At 40.5% G+C, this 24,158-nt stretch overlaps 1 protein-coding gene across 9 annotated transcripts in view; it reads left to right on the plus strand.

The window, feature by feature from the left end:
* The window catches only part of dst (dystonin), a 141,218-nt gene that overhangs the window by 84,335 nt on the left and 32,725 nt on the right, over positions 1 to 24,158 (plus strand). For 6 of the 9 annotated variants that reach the window (XM_079473550.1, XM_079473552.1, XM_079473544.1 and 3 more), the window contains 20 exons: positions 222 to 506; positions 784 to 1,332; positions 1,934 to 2,110; positions 2,955 to 3,078; positions 3,921 to 4,129; positions 4,368 to 4,685; positions 4,796 to 4,962; positions 5,333 to 5,489; positions 6,120 to 6,246; positions 6,340 to 6,405; positions 6,680 to 6,909; positions 7,221 to 7,350; positions 7,542 to 7,741; positions 8,956 to 9,454; positions 11,708 to 13,176; positions 20,328 to 20,489; positions 20,843 to 21,013; positions 21,096 to 21,262; positions 23,391 to 23,550; positions 23,728 to 24,054. In XM_079473550.1, coding sequence (XP_079329676.1) covers positions 222 to 506; positions 784 to 1,332; positions 1,934 to 2,110; positions 2,955 to 3,078; positions 3,921 to 4,129; positions 4,368 to 4,685; positions 4,796 to 4,962; positions 5,333 to 5,489; positions 6,120 to 6,246; positions 6,340 to 6,405; positions 6,680 to 6,909; positions 7,221 to 7,350; positions 7,542 to 7,741; positions 8,956 to 9,454; positions 11,708 to 13,176; positions 20,328 to 20,489; positions 20,843 to 21,013; positions 21,096 to 21,262; positions 23,391 to 23,550; positions 23,728 to 24,054 — 5,694 coding nt within the window. The remainder of the gene's footprint in view (positions 1 to 221; positions 507 to 783; positions 1,333 to 1,933; positions 2,111 to 2,954; positions 3,079 to 3,920; positions 4,130 to 4,367; positions 4,686 to 4,795; positions 4,963 to 5,332; positions 5,490 to 6,119; positions 6,247 to 6,339; positions 6,406 to 6,679; positions 6,910 to 7,220; positions 7,351 to 7,541; positions 7,742 to 8,955; positions 9,455 to 11,707; positions 13,177 to 20,327; positions 20,490 to 20,842; positions 21,014 to 21,095; positions 21,263 to 23,390; positions 23,551 to 23,727; positions 24,055 to 24,158) is intronic. The other 3 variants (XM_079473548.1, XM_079473545.1, XM_079473547.1) reach the window with 2 other exon arrangements.

Genomic DNA, 24,158 nt, shown 5'->3' on the forward strand with positions numbered 1-24,158 from the left:
TATTACCTGCCAAGATGCAGGAATTATGTGAATGTTGCATATATATATATATATATATATACACAGTATATTTGTATACCCTTAAGTCAATGTTTCTGGAACAACAGCTGCTTAAATGTGCCCTCTCACTGTTGCTTTTTATTGAAAATGCTTCTTTTTAACCTGTTACGTATTTACAGAGGCTTTTGATTTCATTTAGATGTGTGTGTGAAACATTACAGGTAGCGGCTGTTGAGCAGCTCGAAGAGAGCAAAAACAAGATTGAAAATCTTCTGGACTGGATCTCCAACATTGGAAAAGAGAAAGAAATGGGTGGAGTGCAAAAAGACCAGATGCACAAACAGAATGGAAACATGCCGGAGAAGACATCACTGAACAGAATAATAGAAGAGGGAGATGATCCTAATGGAAACGCTTTAGACGCTACAGATAACGCATGTCTAGACGCCTCTAAAGACCAAGATAGTAAAGCCCTGGACTTAGAAAAGCAGTATGATCGTGTTCAAGTACGTACACGCTTATGTATTTCACACTCATAAATAATGTCCAACTTCCCCACTCTCTCGAAGTATGAAAGGGGCAAATTTTCTTTCACACTATGGCAGTGGACAACTATGAAATATATACTGTATCAGTAAGAATGGTTTACAAGAAATGGTTTGTTTGGAAAAGCTGTCAGATAAACAGTTAAAGTATTTTCAGAATCAAGTATTTTTGCATGCCATATACATACAAATTGACTGGCATTAAAATGCATTTAAATCTACATCTGTGTATGTGCAGGCCCATCATAAGGAGATCTTGTCTCAGCAGCAGGATCTGATTATAGCCACACAGTCAGCGCAGGCTTTGCTGGACAAACAGGTTCAGGTGCTATCGCCCGCTGAGAAAGAGAAGCTCCAGAGGGACATTAAAGAACTGAAGGGTCGCTACGATGCCTCTCTCACCCGGGCCGAGCAGCAGATGAAACAAGTCCAGAGTGTTCAAGAGGAGCTGCAGAAGTTCCAGGGCGACTGTGATGAGTTTGAGACGTGGTTGAAGCAGGCACAGGAGCGGGTAGAAGAGCTGGGAATGCCCGCTGCGGGTCTGGCCACCCTGAGTAATCATTTACAGAGACAGAAGAGTTTCTCTGAGGATGTCATCTCTCATAAAGGAGACCTGCGCTTCATCACCATCTCAGGTCAGAAGGTGCTGGAGGCAGCACGGGGTTGCCATCGCGGTGAATCTGGTGGTACGGACGGCCTGCCGGCGATTGACATGTCTGGGACTTTTGCCGCGGTGAAAGAAAAGATGGACTCTGCTGCCAGCAGTTACAAAGCTCTGCACACGCAGGTAGGGTTTTATTCTGCCAGTAGGTATAGATATTCACATTTATAAACGGAGCCATTTTCATTACGTTTTTGGTGAAACAGTGAATATATTTCATGAATATTGATTGAAAATTGACAGTTTTGGTATGAATGAACGAGAAATGAAGCACTTTTCAATTCCCACCAACAGATGGCAACATTTGTCTAGTAATGTTTTCACTTCCGTTCCGATCTGTTTAGGACCATTACTATTATTTACAATTTGACATTTATTTTCTTGTAATGACGTTATTTTCTGTGATATTTCTCATTTAAGTCTGCAACTAGATTTTGATATTGTTATCTTTGTATATCATTTCTCTAGTTTCTATGCATTTGGCAGAATCTTTTATACAAAAGCGACTCAAGCGACTGGAACAAACATAACTCATTCCGAAAAAAAAATATTAATAGAATTAATGAAATTCATTTTTATTTCATCCATTCCCTGAATCCACTTTTCCTCTCATAGTCGCAGTTTTTTTTTCATCATAGGCTACTCCCCACTCACACAACATAGATTTAATGTGCTAGACTATGTGAACGAGGATAATAATCTGATTCATACCTCTCATATATTTCAGTGTAACCATCTTGGAAACAATCTCAGAGATGTTGTGGAAAGGTACGGGAGGTATGAAGATGCCAGCGGATCTCTGGTGAAGTGGCTCAATGATTCTGAGCAAGAGTCCAGGAGACAGCAGTCTGAACCCATCGCTGGAGATCCACAAACATTACAGAGACAGCTGGAGGAAACCAAGGCATGAGCACCAAGATTTTACAAAGATTTTTCTCATTCTATTATAATTTATAGTCTTGAGAGATACTCCACCCAAAAAATCTCATTCTTGAGTAGTTGCAAACCTGTATAAAGGTCTTTGTTCTGTCGAACACAAAGAAAGATATTTGGAGAAGGTTAGCATTTCTGGGGTAGTCCAAAAAATGTTAGTCAAAGGTACGCAGAACTGTTTGTTTTCCTAAATTCTTCAAAATATCTTCTTTTGTTGTTAACAGACTTAAATAATATATACAACAATTGTTTGTGCTATGGTAGTTAATGATGTCCTAGAACTATCAGTTGCTAACATTCATCCGGAATTTTCATTATTGGTGGTCTATTTCTTTAAACCGAGCCGGGATGTCATCATTTGACATTACTCACATCTGTCCATATAAAGCATTTTCAGCCACAACAGAGCTATTTATAGACCCGAACACATGCCATGCACCGGAACACAAATAACAGCACAGATTTAATGAGATTTGCTTGTTGTGCAAATCTGCATACAGAAGCAGACAATGGCAATTACTCTTAAATAGATTACATGATGCTCTCACACTGCATTCAGCGGATTTAGCGCACATACACAGAAAGAAAATGCATTCATGTTGTGTTTTTGTTCTCTAGGAGTTTAGTGACCTTGTCTCTGACCTTGTTTATAACCTTATAGCAATCACTGTGACCCCTTCTGTGTCATATGGTGTATTGAAACGGATGTAGAATAGAAACAGCATGATGCTTTGCTTTAAGGGCAATAAGTCTATAGATTTCACTGATAGATAATATTGAAAACATTGATTCTAATGGACACTGGTCTCTTTCAGAGTCTTCAAAGGCAGACAACAAACCATCAGTCTGCAGTTGATACGCTGAAAAAAGCAGCTGAGGCTGTGATCACTGCAGAAGGCGACCTGCTGTCCAATCCAGATGAGATTCAAGAGACAGTCGGTGAGTCACACTAATACGAATATAGTATAATATATTCAAACTTTCATTTATCTTCCTTAATTTTGTACAATTCCAGAAGTAACCCACAATTTCTGCTTCAGACAGATTACTTTAAAGTTACCCGACTAGCAATGAGTCCCCCTGTGGTCGATCATTTTATCCCTGAAAACTAATCTTTGACTCAAAATTACATATTTAAAGTGTTTCTCCCCTTTGAAAATAATTTTCCTGCCTTAAAATAGCTTGAATGTAATTTATTAAGTATAAGCAGGCACATGAATATGCAAATTAGCCCTGCCTCCATCCTATCGCGCTCGGCAGTTCCAGATGCTGCTAAAACTGAAATTGAAACCGAGAGCTGACACAGCAGTGCAGTAATTATTTTAGTCCGAATCGATACACAATCTATGCATATTTATGCCTTAAACTGCTGATCCACCGGGGGTCAAATGGGTTGATGTGATTGGTTACAGGTTTATGACGTCACTAACCAGAGCAGTTTCAAAGTTTTATTTTTTAAACTGTCTTTGGTAAACTGCAGTTTAATAAAGAAAATACTCAGCAGGGGTTTCAAATGATAAATTTGCAAATGGTTTGCCTTAAAGCATATTAAAAACATCACATAAACATATAAACAACATTAAAAAAAGTCATTAAAGGTTTGTACGGAAATAAATAGTTTGTCTCCAAAATGAGAATGGAAATAAACTCTTCATTTATTCTGTGCCAAATTGGACTTTATTCTGTCTAGTTATGCCGTTTTATAAAGTCATCTGTGCCAATGTAAAGGGCATTTGGACACACAAAATAAATAAATAATTGCTTGTGTTTGCTGTATGTAGATGACATCATCGAAAGATATGACAACCTGTCGAAGTCAGTGAGCGCACGCAACGAGAAGCTGCTGGTGACCCTGACTCGCTCGCTGAGTGTTCAGGACGGCCTGGATGAGATGATGAAGTGGATGGAGAAGGTGGAGGAGAGCGTGAAGGAAATGCCACAAGTGCCACTCGACTCAAACTCTCTTTCACATGCACTAAGCAAAGAGGCTGTAAGTGAACTTTGATTCAACGAATGTGTTACAAAATAAATGCAAAACGCAAAGGCTTGTTCTGTGACAGTGACAGAAGGGTGCAAAATGAACCATATTACTTGAAAGAACTGATAGGCACATTACAGAGTTTTTAATCGTGTTTTGAGCAGTTTCATTTTGTTAACTTTGTAGCAGACCAAGGCACTGGAATTTAAAAGCATCCATTGTTCAAAAAGTTGATCTTCATTTATGTCAGGCCCTGGAGCAGGACATGTCCAGCAGGCTGAGCAGCATCTCCACCATGAAGACAAAGGTGCAGAAGTTTGTGGAGAGCGCTGACCCGCCGGCTGCCGCTCTGCTGCGGGATAAGATGGAAGCGTTGTCTCAGCGCTTTACTGTCGCCTCTCAGCAGCACAGACAGAAGATGACTCAGATGGAACAGCTCAGAGACAAGGTGGAGCAGTTTGAGAAGACGTCTGAGAAGGTTCAGCAGTTCATGGTGAAGAGCTCGCAGGCTCTCGCAGAGACTGACGGACCTGGAAAGAACGTTGATGAGCTCTCCCAGCTCATCCAGGTACCACACCAGCACAGCAAACATGATAGCTCTGTTACAGTATGCAAATGTGTCTGTTTATGTACTACAATCCGTTTCCATTTCATACTTCAAAACGAATCTTTGTGTAGGACACAAACGCAGAGTTAGCCGAGCATGCTAAGGATGTGGAAACCCTTCGGAAACTAGCAGATGAACTCAGCAAGATGAGTCCTGATGGAAGTAAAGCTCTTATTCAGAGCAAGATGGAGAATCTTTCCAACACCTTCAATGCTTTTAAAGATACTGTTCAAGAAAAGTAAGTGATTGTAGAGACGTTTTTAGCGAAAGTTGTGTGTATTTAGTTTATGTAAAGCTGCCCAGAAAAGGTGGTTTTATTTGTACTATTTTAATTAAACTTTTTAGGCATTAATTGCAGATGTATAATGTGAAAGCTGTAGTGGTTTAGAAGAATCCCTAACCAGAATGTTTGAGTTATATGAAAAAGATGAGCATTACACTCATATAATTGGGTAAAGGAAAGGCTTTTGATAAGCTAGAGCTGTTCTAAAATAAAAGCCACATGCTGTAATAGAACAGTGTTATAAAAATATAAAACCAGTTCTGTTTTTCGCCAGCTGTCAGGTCATTTATTAAGACTCAGCATGCATGTGTGTCGTGTATTGCAGAAAGCAGGAGGTTTCGTCGTGCCAGAAGCAGCTGCTGGAGTTTAAAGCAGCCGCAGGGGTGTTAATGAAATGGCTGGAGGAGACAAAAGAGCAAGTGCCAGTGCTTCAGCCCAACTGCAGTGAGCCAGGCCTGAGAAAAGACCTGCTGAAAGTCAACGTGAGTGATGGATTTCACTCCTCAGCCTTTATTCTGCTGCTCTATAACATCCAAGGGTCCCGTGTATCAAGAATATGAGATATTCCTTTACTTTTACTCAGATCTTCAAAAAGGAAACTTCTCCCAATGCATTTAGTTATTTATCACATGACCTACTGTAGTACTACTGTAAAACACTGATTGTGACCTTGATGAGCCTTCAAGAAGATTTTTGCCTATTTGAAACCCTTTGAAAAGTGGACGGATTATGTTTTTGCACAAATTCCTGTTTTATAGGGTTTATAGCATAGAGAGTGAACTTTCAGTAGTGTAGTCGCTGCTCTTTCAGTGCAATGCTGGTCACCCTATAGGAATGTGTGTGTGTCATGTTCAGAAATAAACCAAAATGTCATAGAATTGGTTAAGCGTAAAAAGCGATTACAATGCCAAAGACCAATATGAATAGCAACGTGGACTTACTCAAAAAGGATATCTCAGACAATTTGGCCCTGTTTATGTCTGAAAGAAAATTCGATTTTCATTACTCCTCAAAGGGGAATTTAAAATTACACATATCTCACGCTTGTCATCCAATGCTTAATGCTGTAAAGGTCTTAAGTTCCTCTTATGATCTCTTAATGTTCTCTGCAGGGCTTTTTGGATGAATGGACGTCTAAGGCTCCAGCAGTTCAGGATATTAATAGCAGAGGGTCTGCTTTATGTAGTCTAATCAGTGTTTTGACATCACCGGCCAAAGCCAAAACACATCACAACGCAGGTATTGCCAACAAGTATTTTAAGAATTTATGAGAAATCTAAATGCATGTCTAAAATCCTTATTGATTAAATCCAGATGACATTTTTGATTCAGTTTTTTTAGTATTGGGTGTTGGTGATGGTTCTGGCCCAGGAAGCCAAACCTATCTGACAAACCAAGGTGAAAGTTCATACTGTACTCATGTTGATATTTTGGCTGATACAATAATGATTTATATGGCTAACCAATATTATGGCCAGAGCAAATCTATACGGTCCAAAAACATTCACAGTCTAATGTTTCAAGCATTGAAATGTACATCAGGAAGGTTCTATACCTTTTTAATGCTTTTGAAGCATCATGTAGAGAATATAGTTGTTTAGAAGCGAAAGAAAATGAACCTTGATAATATTTGCTTCATTATTAAATCAGCGAATGATTTGTTTTTCATTAGAGTTGATGCTGATACAGCAGAACATGTCCGGCATTAACAGCAGTTACGAGGACCTCGGAGAGCTGTTAAAGGCCAGATCCTCTGAGCTTAGCGATCTGATGAAGAAAATACAAGCGGTCCACGAGCAAACTGGTTCTTTATTGAAATGGATGGATGACACGAAGAAGACAGCACCATCTTCAAGAAACCCTCCATCTGACTCAGTAAAAATGCAGATGGAGCAACAGAAGGTACATTTATTTGATGAATCAAAATGTCAATATTTGTTAGTATAGTGTTTGTCCGGTTCTTATTTTCAAGCTGTACATAGGCATACACTTTACTGGAGATGCACAACTTTCTTCATTTTGCGAGTGGATAATGAATAATGAGAATTCAATATTAAGATTTGCTTGGTTGTTTTCATAAAAAAAAAAAAGTCTCAAGCTATATCAAGACCAGATGTGTGCCCTAGCAACCACCCAGGTTCACGCATAAGATGTTCATGGAAGCCTGTTCGATCGCCAGCATTTGAAGATTGAAACAGCTGATTATCTTTCAGGCCTTTGAAGAGAATATGAAAGAAAAGCACGAACAGGTCCACCAGCTGACAGAGAGCTTGCGCCGTCTGATCGAGGAACACCCCGATTCACCCGAAGCAGAAAAGTGGAAGCACATGCTGGCACAGATCGGTATGCACCCATCACGTCCAAAAGCATGAATCTACTTTTATCTGCGCAGTGGGTTGACCAGGTGCAAATGTGCCCACTTATCTCACGCACCGACTCGAGTGAAACCTTGTGTGGGAGGAGGAGTTGGTGTATCAGTACTAAAGTGAAGCTGGGTGTGATGAAGTGATGTGTGTAATGTGCTTCTCACACAGACGCAGGGTGGGAGGAGGTCAAGGACACAGCGGAGATCAGGAAACAGCACCTGGAGGAGTCGTCCCGAATGCTGGAGGTCTTTCAGACGACTCAACCGCAGCTCTCGCAGTGGCTGCAGGAGAAAGAGCTGATGATGAGTGTACTGGGTCCTCTGTCTGTAGATCCCAACATGCTTAACACACAAAAACAACAAGTCCAGGTACTGGCGGTCACACGGTATTGTTCAAAGAAACATAGATTTTAGTACGTAGATGTGATTTTTTCCACAATTTAGAATAAAAGTCAACTTAAAACTATGACACAATTGGGGAGCTACGTTGTGACTAATCCAACATAAATAAAAACTATGTTATGTTTGATCATCTTCAGTGTAGTCATATTTCATTTAGAATTTACAAAAATGTTTTCGTGTCATTTAATCAAGCAGCTTTTTGAGGTCTAACCCTGAGATGCTTAGTATTGAACATGTAAAAGGACCAGAAATGCAATGTAAGAAATGCAATGTAATACACATAACTATATCATTCGTTACATAACTAATATTAAGCGTTATGTTTTTATTTCTATCTACATACACCGCAGGTCCCTTGCATGGAATGTTGTTGACATGTTGCCATGTTATTTCTACAGTAGCTCTAAACAGACGAACTCCCGTAAATATACAGTATACATATATCTAATTCGGGAAAGAAGCGAAAACGTGACAACATTTTAATCCTCTCTTGGCCTCTGTAGTGCTTTTAAAGGGAGGGGTGGAGTGAACGGTTTATTGCAATTTGTAACCTTAGATGCTGTTCAAAAATGACACACAGCACCTTTAAAAGCGTTTCATTTTTATCTACTTTTTCTTCATCCTTTAGTCCAAGTCATTTATTTTAAAAACATTTACATTTAAATAAAGTTGTAGTCTAATTAAATAATTTGAATGAGACGTTACCACTATTAGAGTTTCTTTCTTTAGATTAAAAAAAATGATTGTGCTTTTCACAATTTTGAAGTGCAAAGCAAGCGATGCAGGCAGTTATATTCATTTTATTAGAACAGATAGCAAGTTTAGGTGCCCAAAACTTTTGTCCAGTAGTGTAGTACTGTGATACATATAAAAGCTAAATCTGCAAAAATACTTTCATAATTTACCAACACTCATGCCATTTCAAACCTATTTTTAATAAAACACTAAAGAAGATGGATGGTATACATGATAGTTTGTGCTGGCTGTATTTTCTATAAAGTAAAAGTGGACAGTGTCCAATGGCTGTCATGTTTCAAGAGGACGAACCATTAAAGGCACTCGAATGATTTGTGCACTAGTTCCCATGTCTTCTAAATCTAAACAATTATACTTATTTTCAAGCTCTTGTTGCATTATATGACATGTAAGAAGCAATGACGATGTTTTTTCTTTGGGTTTAGATTCTCCTGAAGGAGTTTGACAGCCGCAAACCTCAGTTTGAGAAGTTAAAGGAGGCCGCCACAGCCATTGTGAGCGCATCAGAAGAGAAGCAGGATCCAGCTGTAGAGAAGGTTAAAGAACAACTGGCATCAATCTCACAGAAATGGCAGAGCCTGACCAGCCAGCTGTCTCAGAGACATGCCCTTATCGAACAGGCTGTAGGGAAAACCACTCAGTTTCAGGAGCTCTTACACAGCCTCAGTGAAAGTGTCGCCTGCCTGGAGAATGAACTTCAGAACCAGCAGACCCTCAGCACCCAGCCTGATGAAGTGAAGAAGCAGATGGAATCCACCAATGAAATCCTGGCACAGCTGCGGGAGGAGAAGAAGAGGCTGAAGGAGGCCGAGAATATCTGCTCAGAGCTTTCTGCCATGGTGACTGAGGAGTACCTCAGAACGGACTTGACAAAGCAGCTCGAGAGCGTCACCAAACCCTTTAAACAACTGGAGGACAAAGCAGGTATTGTAGTTTCCTGCAACATTGCATAACATGAACTGCGTAATACAGATTATTTCAAGCAACACACATAGAAATGCACAAAAATGTTTAGGCTTTTTATCGTAACATACACATCTCCCATAAATGCTCAAATTTGATACAACATTTAATAACGCCATAAAAGATTTAATTAGAGTGCAATGCCTTGTGTAACAACATCTACTTTTATATTCATACTAGGGCTGCAACTATAAAATTTTCTTTTTGGTCGATTAATCAATATATAATTGTATTTCCGATTAGTCGACTAATCTAACGATTACTTTTCCGGTTAATGTCATGCTTGTTGTTGGATTACCATATTCATTATTTGGTAAACTTTCCAGTAAAATAATAAGTACTTAAAACGTAAAAAGTTTTTTTTAATCATTTTCTAAACACATACTTACAATTTAATTCAGTTTATTCAAACATAAATACTGCCTAACAGTGCAAAACAGCCTGAAAGGCAACATGTATATTAAAGGAGCAAAGTCCAAAAAAACACTGCCTAATGCAGTGCGAAAAATCCCTGAAAGGCAACATATAGTTTAACGACATTACTTCAAAGATATATCCTGCCTAATACACTGCAAAATATCCTGAGAGGCAACATGTAGTTTCAAGTAAAATCAAACATAAATATTGCCCAACAAGAACAGCGCACAATATATTGAGGCCTTTGTCACAAATTTTAAGTAACTTTACAAAGGGTAACGTATTTATGTAATTTTATTATGAAATGTGTGAACGGAGAAAGCATGACAAAATGTAAAATGTCTACAGTGAAGGTCTAACAAGGAAATGTGTTGCTAACTTACATTAGCACCATTAGCAGTTAACATTAGCATTATTACCATATGTGCTAGCTGATAGCTTCAGCTCTAGGGTGACGTCTATTACGAGTCATTGACCCTAACAAAGGCTGGTCGTTTTGAGGTCGGAGAGACACAGGATGTTATCTCTTGAGGTGCTCTTGCATCGCAGTCGTGCTGCCTTGGTTTGCAATTTTTCTTGTTACAGAGTGAACAAATCATTGTTTTGTCCGAACTCTGTTTGAAGTATTCCCACACTTAAGATGATCGTTGTCTGATTTTATTTAATATGTTTATCGTTTAATATGCTAGCGTCTATTTTACATTGTAATCCTACGGAGTAAACCATGTTTTCCAAAAAGATTGAGCATCTTTTACTGTAGCTCAGGGCATCTTTTTAAGTAGAAAAAACGTTCTACGTCGAGCTTCTTTTTCACAGCTAACCAATAACAAAGACCTGTTGTTTCCATAACAACATGCGAGGGACTTGATTGGTCGAGAAGGCTCAAGCATAAATATTTAATGACAGCCCATTGGAGCATAGTTTTGTACAAATGTAAGTTTAATTTTCACTTTCAACAACTTCTGAGTTTGATGAACAACTGAACAACTTCATTTCTGAACAACTGAACAACTTCATTTCTAATGAGAAATATGTTATTAGTTATTGCTAAGTCGCTGTCTGTTTATATTAAAATAGACTGCCTATCTGTTTCTCTGGGCTGCCTTCATGCACTCCGAAGTTTTGGCGTTCGGCTGCTGTTTGTAAAGAAATGTACTTAAAAAGTGCCTTTGTAAACTTTTTTTTGCAAAACAAAGTCAAGTCTAAACACGGACTAACATGCTGAATACGAAATTATTTTTTTTAGGGGAAAAGAGCTCAAAACAACAGTTTACTAAAAATAAGTCTTCAGAAGTGTTCATTTTATCATTTTTGTCTTTTATAACTAATCCTGTCCTCACGGACCAAGTTCCAGACAAAGTCACCCATCATCGCTTCTTCCCACCTTCACTGTGCTACAGACATTTCTAGAATTTTCTCACAGTGACGATTGGAAAATAATTATTAAAACATGTGAAAACATGTACTGTTTTTTTAATAATATATAGTAATGCATGATATAAGCTCAAATCTTTCTTGAGCTAAATATACACTAAAACATTGATGCTACAAGAAAATAAGTAGGACCACAATAATCAGCACCACAGAATTGCACAAGAACTAGAAAACGGTCGGGCGAAACAGCAATTTGTTACACAACATCAAAACAATTCGACTGTAATTTAGTTCAGCATTGACTCTTTATTCTTTACTCTTTATTCATTTCAATTTCTTTGAATTGCCTTTCTGTATAACATTTCGAAATAAACGTTTATGTCTTTACGTTACATTCTGATAGTTTTCCTTTATGTCCATCAGGAAAGCGCATTGAGCAACTCAACTCAGCCTTTGCCAGCTCTCAGCAGTTCCATCAGACATCTAAAGACTTCCAGTCCTGGCTCAGTGAAACGCTTCAAGAGCAGTGTAAACCACAGCCCATCTCCGCTCACATAGACATGTTACAACAGAGACTAAAGGAGAACAGTGTTGTTCAGAAGGCCATTTATGACCATGAGGACTCCTATAACACCATCACGAGGGAGGGAGAAGCTCTCCTCCAAAGCACAGAAGGGGCAGAGAAGGTGGCCCTTCAGGGGCAACTCTCTGCTTTAAAATCCAACTGGGACGATGTGAAGAAATGCAGTGCTGAGCAAGCAGGAAAGTTTCAGGGTGCAATGCAGAAAGCATTGAAGTACAAGGAAATATCTGAAGATCTGAACGCATGGTTGCAGGAATGCGAAGTCAGGGAGAAGAGCGTGAAGCTCAGTGTGAACTTGGCAGAGGTCGAGAGCTCCGTCTCGCAGTTGAAGGCCATACAGAAGGACCTTGACAAGCATAGGGGGCAGGCTGAGATGATGATTGCCGCTGCAGACAGCCTCCTGGAGGTGGTCACCTCGGACGGCAATACAGTTAGAGAGGAGAAGACGGCCATTGGTAAAAGGGTGGAGAAGTTAACAGAAGATTTACAACTTAAGAAAGAATCATTAGAAAACATCTCACAGAAGATAAAAGAGTTCAATGACTTGCAAAAGGAAGCTAAAAGCCAACTGGAAGGTGCCAAGAAACAGCTGGAAGTTCATTCTGCTTCGGGCGTCCAGGCCTACAGCACCAAGAACTTGACCAACATGAAAGCCCAGCAGAACACTTTGGAGGGTGTCCACAAGCAGATTGAGGATCTCAAAAATCTTGCAAAAAGTCTTGTGGTGGATGTCCCTGAGGTCGACGGTGTGACCGACCTTCTCCTTCGTGCGGACAGCCTTGAAAAGGACCACATTTCTGCTACCAAAGAGGTGCAGGATGCTTGCTCCGCCCTGGAGAACAAACTCCAAGGCATCGGCCAATTCCAGAACAGCATTCGTGAAATGTTTGCAAGCTTTGCAGATCTGGACGACGAGTTGGATGGCATGGCTCCGGTCGGCAGAGATCTTGACACTCTACGGGGTCAGCAGAGCACTATCCAAGACTTTGTAAGGAAACTTCAGGATCTGATGAGCGACACGGCCAATGCCAAAGAAAGCTGCAAGAAGATGATGGAGTCTGAGGCCTCGCCAGATCTACTGGGTCTAAAGAGAGATCTGGAATCCCTGAACAAGCAGTGTGGGAAGCTGATGGACCGAGCAAGCTGCAGAAGAGAACAGGTTGAGGACACCCTGAGTCGTCTGGAGGGCTTCTACAACAAAGTGAAAATATTTACACGCAAGCTCAGTGAAGCTGAAAAGCAAGAGGAATCCCAAGAGACTGTGGGACTGGAAACAGAGGTCATCAACCAACAACTGGACTCTTTCAAGGTAAACACTTCTTATGTTGTTTCTGCTTGGTTTTATGCATTATTAGGGTTTTACATGACAAACACAAGTTTCAAAGTGAATGTTTTTGATGCAAAAATAAATTTGCAAAAATGAGGACATAATGTGCTTACATATTACATGTTCAAACTCATTTACTCTAAAGATACTGGCCTGGCACACATACCATGCTTTAAGTTGTTTAATTGGATCTGCGTGAATGGGAATCGTTTAGAAAACGTTGTTTTATGCTTGTATAACGCAAAGAAAAAACTTCCTTTTTTTGTTGAACTGCAGTCATATATATGCACACTGCAAGTCCAGCACAAATTATTAAAACATTTAAAAGGGTTCTTTTGAAGACACCTTATTTAAGAAAGAATAAATAAACAGCAAAGGTGGCTTAACTATAGAAGGAATCTTTTTTATGGATTTAAATGGATAGTTGAAACATCTGTCATCATTTTCTCACCCTCAGCTTGTTTCAAACCTGTATACATTTATTTATTCCAATGAACACAGAGAAAGATATTTGGAAGAATGATAGCAATCTTCAGTTCGGGGACATCATCCACTACCATTGTAGGGAAAAATAATATTGTATTATTTCGTTCTGTTGAACACATACTGAGAAAATATGAAGAATTTAGGATAACAAAGAGTTCTCAGGCACCTTTGACTACAATTTAACACTTCATAATATGGTATGGTCTATGATGTCCCGGAACTAAAAATGACTAACATTCTTCCAAATTTCATTTATACAGGTATGAAATGACATAAGAGTGAGTAAATGATGACAGAATTTTCATTTTTGGGTGAACTATCCGTATAATTTTTAAAGATTAAAATGCATTTAGAAGATCAAATTATGTGAAATTATAATGAATTGTTTTTAGACAACAATATCCTCAGAAGAACACTAAAGATTGTGATCATAGTTATTGCAGTTCAAGACCCCCCAGAAGTAATAAGACCCTTATCCTTACTAGGGTTGGGAATCGAAAATCAATTCCAATTCAGAATCAGAATCGAAAGGTGAGGACTTGAGCCGGAATCGAAAAGAATATTACAATTTCAATTCCTCTTATCATTTCCTTTGTGTATATTTTCTACAATGTGCATTTGTTGACTTGTGATCTGCTGATATCTCAATGAAAGCCATTAGGAAAATTAACCATATTTTTACCCTAGTAAGCATATTTTAACTATAGCTAGTATTTGCAGTCAAGCGCAGGGACCACAAATTTACCATAGTTTCATTATAGTAACTACAGTTTAAGCATGATGTAGTTAAACTATGGTAATAGAAATTGTAATAAATCAGAAAAAGCATGGTTGCTGTGTGTATACGTATATAAACAAAACAGTGCTCATAAATAAATATATATATTGACGGTTTCATCTCAACAACATCAACATACGTTACTGCGCATTCGCACTTGTGACCGCAACTGAGCTTCCGGTACACATTCACAAATAATAGAGTGCCTGTAGATTATTTCTGACAACAATTAAAAGAAACCGTTCAACTGTTACTGAAACCAGTTTTTATTGAGGACCTATTTATTAAAATGTCAGCAGTATTTTACAGAATGTTGGTATCAACGTGCTGGACTTTTCTTTAGACCGTTCAGAGAGCATCTGGTGGTAACAAAAGAGCATCAGCTGATGGGTCATTGTATTGAATGAGCATTGAGCCAGCTGGAGGCCAGTGGGGTGCCGCGTGTCATAGCGGACCAGTGAGAGGTGGCCGAGTCTGACTTGACTGCTTCTTGGTCTATTAGCGAGCGCTGGGTAGGCCTCTCTATTCACTGCCAACAATAGACTGAAAAATCCCTCCTGCTTATGCCTGCCTGCTAATGCAATTCTTTTGGTCGTGCTATACTTTTTGTTGTGCAAATATTAGCAAAACAGATTATTAAACCCAGGAAGAAGTTGTTTTTAAGTTGTGTTTTGAGATTAAAATAGCTTAAGCAGGTGCTGATAAAGACCAAAGAAAGCTATTTTTAATCAAATGTAATATAATGCAGTGGAGGCCTATGTGCACATAGATTTATGTCAAAAAGTCTTACATATCTAGACATCTTCAACTTCCTTTTGCAAATACGATATTTCTGTTCTCATGCATTGCATTGTTTAGAGAAGCACGAGGTTGCAGTAATGTCTGGATTTTTAATATATGGCTTAAATGCCTTTGGAGCTGTATTTGGACGTGCGTATGAATCAAACATGAGGGTGTTGTGGGCCGTCCATGTGCTGCTGTGAAACATCAGCTGCCGCCCTTCAGTCCATCATTTGGCCTCTTGTTGTTTGGGTCCTTCATTCTTTTTGTTCTTTTTAATGTTTGGGTCATCACCGCTACATCAGCATCTGCTGGTGGAAATTCACCTTTGTTCTCACTGGTGCGGCCATCAAATTTAAGAAATCTGATGCTGACGCTTAAGAAAATACATTGCAGTGTAAAAATAGATTTTGAAGGGGAGTCGCTGGTTTATTCTCACAGATTAGCAAATGCTTATTTCCAGAGACAACTGTTATTGCTAAGAGCTTGCTCTCTCATAGACCGGCAGATTTCATTTTAAAGTGTCTACTTGCCTAGGAGAAATAAAATGAGAAAACAAATGAGACTGTATTTGTTGAAATCCATGAAGAGTAGGGAGGTGTAAAGTGAATGTCGATTGTAAAATAATCTGGATCTTAAATTCATTGCTGAGTTCCTTTTGAGTAATATTGACTATTGATTGCAGACTTTTACAAATCTCAGCTCAGTTTGAGACATTTTTCAGATCTCTTCTGAAACTCTAATAGAGATATTTCTGGGCTTTTCTGAACAACTAGATTTATGAGTTTTGCCTCCCATGGTTAACCACCTGTGGGAATTTCTGGCTCTTGAATCATATTTACTCCTAACTCCAAAGGTAATGATGTGAAAAGAGACTTTGTGAAGTGTTGGACTTACTCATCACCCTGACTCATGTTGTACAAACCCCCTCAGAGAGAACACGACACCCCCTCAAACCAGAGCGCATGAACTTCTGCACATTGTTGCATTATGATGCTGCCATTTCACTGCGATCATATTGCAATACGGCTCAAATGATCTCAGCCAGTAAATGAATGTATTCACTTACAGAAATGTATTCTGAGATGTTTTTTCCCTTTTCAACAAAACCTTTGTTCTCGTCTAAATAATAGTTGTGCGTTTCTGTGCCTGTGGGTATTGTCCGTGTGAATGGTGAGAGATTCTGTTGACAGACTTTTTTACCGATGGTTTAAAGTCCCTGCCCTCTTTCTGTGCACAGACAGCTATTGTCTCCTTTAATGTCTGTTTTTAAATGAATGGATTCATGCATGTAACATCAGGTCAAAGAATTTGTTCATTCACATGGAAGTGCATTGAAATGTTATTACATTGTTATTTGACTTAACGTTCTCTTTTTACTCGCATTTAGCATTTAGTTAATGAAAACTTCAAGGGCCTGTCATGGAAATTGCTGTGTAAATGGTTCAAAAGCATTCTTGTCACATTTGATTTAATCTGACAATATGTGTAAATGGATTCATGAAAAATGGTCACAGAAATTTGTTCTGTTCGGGTTTTATAATCACTTCATCAAGATCAAAGATCAAATGGTCAAGTTCATCGAAAAACATGCCATTTCACAATTATAAAATCCTTTTATTCTGTTGAAGAGACGTCAAAAGCCCCAAACGCATCTTAACATCAGAGACTTTGGCCTTCGAAGGATGAAAAAATAATTTTCTGCCTTTCTTTATTTAGAGCCTGGAGTATTTCAAAAAGTATGTTTTTTCCAGCTTCCCATTGTCTCTTTTTGATAGCGCAAACAAACGCCAATCCACAATAAACAAAATGCCTTCATTCGAAATGAGCCGCAGAATAACTGCCCAATTTTTTTACGACATAATAAATACATTTACACATATTATGACTTGCCTTGATTTAATGTACTGTACATAAATGAAGAAAATACTTCCAAACCTTAAATCTACAGTTTTATTAGGAGACTGTTTAAACCCTGTTTTGAATATGACTGCGATAAACAATGTGAGGATAGTTATGAATCTGTGTCAACACATTTGTACACACAACTGCCTCATAACTGCTTTATTCTGGGTGACAAAAAGGCCTGAGCATGTTTACTTTAGTCAAACGTGTAGCGCCGAGGTGTTGTGGGTAATTTCCCCTGGCCACTTTCTCTAAGCTGTACACACTTGTACGCCTTTGAAAGTAAACATACACTACATACTCCCTACCTTTCCAACCCACTTCTTAGGGCACTATCAGAGAAATATCCAGATATTATCTTGTGTCATAAAGTTGACAAGTACCAGAAAGATGGGCGCGTTCTTTATACCTTATTGCATCTCCCACTTTGTTCACTTGCCATGTAAAAAGAGCTGTTATGCACTTGGCAGAGGTTATGGTGTTATATTACCCACATCCAGTTCCTCCCTTAGCATTCCTCTTTAATAAAGAGATACTACAGACTCCTCTGAACCACCGGGAAGTGGAGGAGAGGCGAGAAAACAGCAGATCTGTTTCTGCCCTCTATGATGTCATCTGAGAGGGAGCCCTTCACTTTTTTTCTCTCTTTTTGCCCTCCCCTGACAGGAGGAGGAGGAGGGATTTGCTATCAGAGCAGAAATCACACAAGAAGTTAAGTCAAATGGGCCAGAGAGACAGAAGGGTGGAATTAAAAGAGGGTCAGGGAACTACCAATCAGCTTGAGCCGGCCCGCACAAATGGAGTTGTGGCAGATGTTGGCTGAATAATGCGAGGGGGGGCGGGGCCTTGAGCCCTGTGCCAGGAGGGTGTCTGTCATTGCCGGTTGGACCACAAGAGAGGCAGGAGCAGCTTTTTGTTTCTCCAGGAGCTTACGGCTTTGTTTTCCCAGATTTGAGGATTTGCACTGGGACATTGCCACCAAAATGCGTCCACGAGACCTCCGTGTGGATAACTGCGTGAGAATGTTGAGGATAATCTAAGCAGACGACCCCTTTATTTCAGCTATGGACAATGTCTTTGATGGAGTTACGAGGGACTGAGGAAAGAAGCAATAATGACAGGTTGTGACAATGGAGAGAAATGGAAACCAGGAAGATTGTCATCATGGAAGAGAGTGTTTATTTATGTATATTGGGGTTTATTTTTCTTGATATCTGGAAGTACTTTTATGTAATATTTAAATGTAATGTTTATTCATATACAACAGCTATATTTTGGTACAACGTTTTGCTCTTAAAAAACGTATTTTAATTTATTTTCTGGAGATAGGGTGACACGTATGATGATGATGTGCCTAGCAACTTGTGAAAGTGCATACAAAAGCATCTTCATCTACCCCTTTTGTTCAAGACTATTGCACTGAAACCTTTACCTCATTTTTATAAAATTTCGCAAATAAAGTCATCATGGGAAAACCTCTAAGTAAACCCGACTGTCTGCGGCAGAACCCTTCCTGTGTGGCCAAAGGAGAAGAGGAAGACCTCAACATCGATGACTGTTACGTCCCCCAGAGGTCCATGTACGATACGGTGCGTCTGAACGAGCAGATCGACTCAGGCTCCAAAGGCAGTCTGGCCTCCAGACACTTCATCGGCACTCTGCCATACAGCCATCGAACCGTGGATATGAGTGCTCTTTGTGGGAACAGTGTCTTGTCGTCCTCTAGTGTCTTTGAGCTCCGCAGCAAGGATGCGGTTCGTACGGATGAGCGTTTGGCCTACGACGCCATGAAGCTCAATGGAGATATTATCCGGGTTGCAGATGGTGTGCTGTGCAAGCCGAGGCCGGTGGGCGAGAAGAAGGAGCATCCTCACCAACGGCGTTCTTGGCGGACATTCGTACCTGCCAACCGCAGTGAGTACGGCAGCGGGACGTTGTTTGACGATGGAACGGATCAGCGTGGTTTGGGACGGGTGGGGAGAGGAAGCAGTATGACAAACTCTCTTACCTCAGAAGGTGACTCGGGCCTGTGCAGTCCCACTGCCGAACGAGAACAACGTAACCAGCGTGCCCAGAGGAGAACCGTGACTGGCACGAGAAGTCTCTCTTCCACTGAGGGAGTACATGTGTCGGGGGAACTCAATGCTGGGTGTTCTCTCAGCTCCGGCCAGGAAGAGTTTCCCTTTTCCCCTGTACAAGACCTTCTGCCCACTGCGCAGATTTACACAGACTCTTTTATGCTCCGGAGCCAACCACTTAAGGGCAACTCGAACCTTAGTGAGGCTCAGAACGCTGTTGGTTATTGTCCCGTTATAAATGGCACGACGTTGGCAGAGTCAAGCAGTATGACACAGAACTCTACGTATGAGATGAAAAACAGAACATGTTCAGGATACGACGAATTACCCACCGCAGAGCTTCTCGAAGACGCTTGTTCTCAAGACAACTGTGAGCTCTTTAGCGTTCTGGTGACACAACCGAAGACTCTTCCACGTAACAACCAGAATCCAGAACAGCATGTAATCAAAGATGAAAAGTTTTACGAGTACGATCAAAGAGCTACAGACTCCCGAATGGCTGACTTGGAGGATTTCTTGTTGTTGGTGGAAAGGGAGGCAGGCTTGAGCAATGGAATAAAACACGTAGATGATGAAGAGATAGAAAGATTATTAACATCCATAGCTGAATGTTCGCAGATGGAACTGGTGACCTTGCCTTCCACCCAGGTACCCCAAAATAATGTTGATGGTTTGAATAGCGTTTCCGGGTAGTATGGCTTGTGTCGTTCGCCCGTTATCAGATTAGGAGATTGCTGAATAGAATTTGTTGTGATAGCTGCTCAGTGAGTCATACCACAGCTGGGTATAACTGACAACAAACTGTGCTGAAGGCGAGCCTGTCAATGGGACAGGCTCGCCTTATAAGGGTGCAGCCATGCCAGATTTTGTTACCCTGCTGAAATGAGCAACGTAGCTGGTGATCAGCATGATATGTTTTGAATGCCATTGCACCAGCATGAGATTCTTGTGTGCTGGTGTTGCCACAAGAATATATTACTTATCGATTACAAAGCTTCACCAAAAAGACCACCTGTTCTGATCACAGTGTTGCTATTGTGTGGTAGAACAAATGCAAACGCAAGATGTGGTTTTTAATTTTCTTCTGTATGTGTCACTGACTATAGGCTTTTCAGAAAGATGTTATCGAGTCTCTTCAGAACCAGCTGCAGGAGTTAAACTCTGTAGGTCACGGTTTGATCCAGAACGCCTCAAAAGGAACCAGCACCAAGAGCCTTGAGCAAGACCTGGAGGAGGTCAACACACGGTGGAACACCCTCAATAAAAAAGTAAGCGCAGAAAATTAATAAAGCAGCCTTTCAGGACTTGTGTATGTTTTTTAGCAATGATATTATAACCGTGAGCCAGTTTCGTTGAGTGAATTGATCATGCTACTATTGTAACCCATTGTTTGGTGGGTCTCTTAGCTTTATTAGTTGTTTGATGCTGTCACCCGCTGCTGATGTTTGGGTGAATCATATAATACGATAGAAATTCTAAAATATTAAACAACAGGTTTTCAAACACTTCAAACAAACAGACAGTCCCTGTTGTTTTTAACAGGAAAATCAAGCAGTAGTTTGTGTAGTTTAGTGGTTTGTATGTCTCACCGTAGCACTGCGTGATTTTGTGATTTTTTAAGGTTGCGGAGAGATCTGCACAGTTGCATGAAGCGCTGCTGCAGTGTGGCAGGTTTCAGGATGCACTGGAGTCTCTTCTCAGCTGGCTCACAGACACAGAAGAGCTCGTGGCCAATCAGAAGCCTTCGTCTGCAGAGTTCAAAGTGGTCAAAGCACAGATACAAGAACAGAAGGTTAGAAGTCATAATGTAATGTCAGATGACTTAAGTGCTATTTTTCATATGCTGATATTTTTCTCTCATTTGCTCTGGCCAGCTCCTGCAGAGACTGCTGGATGACCGGAGAGCAACGGTGGAGCTAATTAAGATGGAGGGACTGAAGGTGACAGAGTTAGCTGATACGGTTGATAAGGAGAAGATCGCAAGAGAAATTGAATGCCTGGGCCAAAGGTGGGATGCCCTACTAAGGAAAGCTGACAACAGGTAAAACTTCAAACAACTTGTGATTTATCATATTCAAATGAAAACCAATATGAATATAATTAAATTCACCTTTTGGTTCTGGCTTAATTTAAAGCAAAGGTTAATCTGTAATTTCTTAATTTTAAATGGATAGTTCACCCAAAAATAAAAGTTCTGTCATGAATAACTCACTCTAGATTTTCCAAACCTGTATACGTTTCTTTGTTTGGTTTAACAAAGAAAAAGATATTTGGACGAATGTAACCAAACAGTTCTTGGACCCCATTGACTACCATAGTAGGACAATGGACAATGGAAGTCAAACGTTTCCAAGAAACTGTTTGCTGTCCTACATTCTGCAAAAGTGTCATGATCACGGGGGTGAGACACAGACAGAGGACCCAGGTGCAGACAGCAAGTAAGGGGTTAACAGATATTTAATAATAATAACAAAACAAAGACCCACGAGGGGGTAACAGAACAAAACGGGGCTACAATAACATGACATGACAGGACTAATACTAACTACACTTAAAAAAACTTAAATTAACTTTTTGACATAAACTACACATGACTAAACTAACACAAAACAGGAACTCACCACACAACCACAATGAACCAGCACAAGACAGAAGACACAAGGGCATTAAATAAGGGACCAAATCAAGAGGGGAACAGGTGTAGGGCATGAATCAATAACGAGGTAACGAGAGGATGGGAACAGAGACGAGACCGAAGAGGGTGTATGGAAGGCCAAAAGGGCCATAAATACCTCTCTCCACACAAAACATGAGATTCTGTCATGATCCAAGAGAAACATGACATGATCATGACAGAAGCCCCTTCTTAAGGAGCAGCAACCTGATGCTCCTCAAGGCACAAACAAGACAGACTGTGACAACGGCAACAACAAGACAACATGACAATACAATAAACCAAACAGGGAAGCACAAGAGTCCAAGGGAAGGGGCATAAGTCCAAACAGGGGAAGTCACAGACACGGACTGGGTAGACCCGAACTGGGTACACCGGGCTGGAATGGGCGGGATGCCCAGCTCTACCGGGCGAAAATACCTGGCTCCACCGGGAATGCCCGGCTGCACCGACATAGATAACCGGCAGACACGAACTGAATAGCCGGCAGACACGGACATGCATGCAACGGACTGAAATGGGCGCATGCATCGGGCTGAAATGCCTGGCTCCGCCGGGCAGGAATGCCCAGCTCCCCCGGCAGAAATCCCCAGCTGTACCGACCTGGATAACCGGCAGACACGGACAGGCATGCACCGCTCTGGAATGGCCGCATGCACCGGGGGAAAATGTCTGGTTCCGCCAGGCGGGAATTCCCGGCTGCACCGACATGGAATGCCCGGCTGAACCGACGTGGAATGCAAAAGCTGAAGATCTTCTTTTGTGTTTAACAGAACCAAAAAATGTATAGTAATTTTTCCTACGATGTAAGTCAATGGGTTCCAAGAACTGTTTTGTTATGAGCATTCTTCCAAATAACTTTCTCTGTGTTGACTAGAACAAAGACATTTATACAGACATTAAATTTTTCAACATACATCTCTTTGCCAATATTGATATTGGGAGTGTTAGCCATGTTTAACGCAATAATTAGCGTAACGCATAGAAACGCATAACAAAAGGAAACTTTTGGTCTTTCTTTTGATCTTAAATCTTTGATAAAGACATAGAAGAGAGGCATACTCTTATTCTGTGCACATATCTCATGTAAGTGTTAAGTGATCACTCAATCATTTTATTTTCATGACATTTGTCTAACATGCTAAGATTTGTACAGATTTGAATTTGTTTTGGAAAATATATTTTTTTCCAGAGAAAGCATTGAATTATTCAGCAGACATGCAACCTCAACGCAGTTAGTTTATTAACTATTGGTTTGTTATATATCTCCCCTTTTCATCCTTAAGTCAATCTGCTGATGGTTTTAAATATTCAACTCAAAACTATTGCTGGGATGTTAGTTGATGTTAGCCCATGTTAGCTCAGAATACCCATGTTAGCTCAGCATGCCATTCTAGATCAAATTGAGCAGGTTGCAGATATTATGATTGTATTGCAATCGTAATGATATCCATTCATGTCAAGCAATGAAACTCTTGTGCGACATTCTTGGCAGACACAAGCAACTGGAGAGTATTTTAGTGGTGGCACAGCAATTCCACGAGACCCTCGAGCCTTTAACAGAATGGCTGACTGCTACCGAAAAAAGTCTGGCAAACTCAGAGCCCATTGGCACCCAGACGGCCAAACTACAGGAGCAAATTTCTCAGCAAAAGGTGCGGAACAATCTACAGTCACGTTGCTTGGTTGTTTTCTAACTTTGTGTTTATGCTTTGAATGATTTTCCATCATACGTTTGTGTTCTGTTTTCCATACACATTCAGTTGATCCATTATTTTTTTTCTGTTAATATGGTTTCACCGTCCTGGTTTTCTGACATCCATGATAATCAGACCTTAGAGGAGGAGGTTATGGGCCGCAGTAAGATCTTGTACCAGGCCATGAGTCTTGGCCAGTCTCTGCGGACGGTCAGCTGTGTGGATGACAAGGAGCTGGTTCAGGCCAAGCTAGACAACACTCAGAGCGGCTATATTGAGCTCCAGGAGCATTGTCGCAGGAGGTCGGAGCTGCTGCGGCAGGCCCTGGCTAATGCACGCGTCTTTGGCGAAGACGAGGTGGCCCTCATGACCTGGCTCAATGAGGTGCACAGCAAACTGAGTGACATCTCCGTCCAAGACTACACGACCACCGTGCTTGCAAAACAGCACGCCGCGCTGCTGGTACTTCAAACCGCTCCTCCTCTTAAGGCGTTTTGTTATTTTGTTCAGTTTTTCATTGTTGGGTGGTGTTGTAAGATTTTGGGTTGTCAGGCAACAGTGTTGAC

Source organism: Barbatula barbatula, assembly GCF_947034865.1.
Source record: "Barbatula barbatula genome assembly, chromosome: 14".
NCBI lineage: Eukaryota > Metazoa > Chordata > Actinopteri > Cypriniformes > Nemacheilidae > Barbatula > Barbatula barbatula.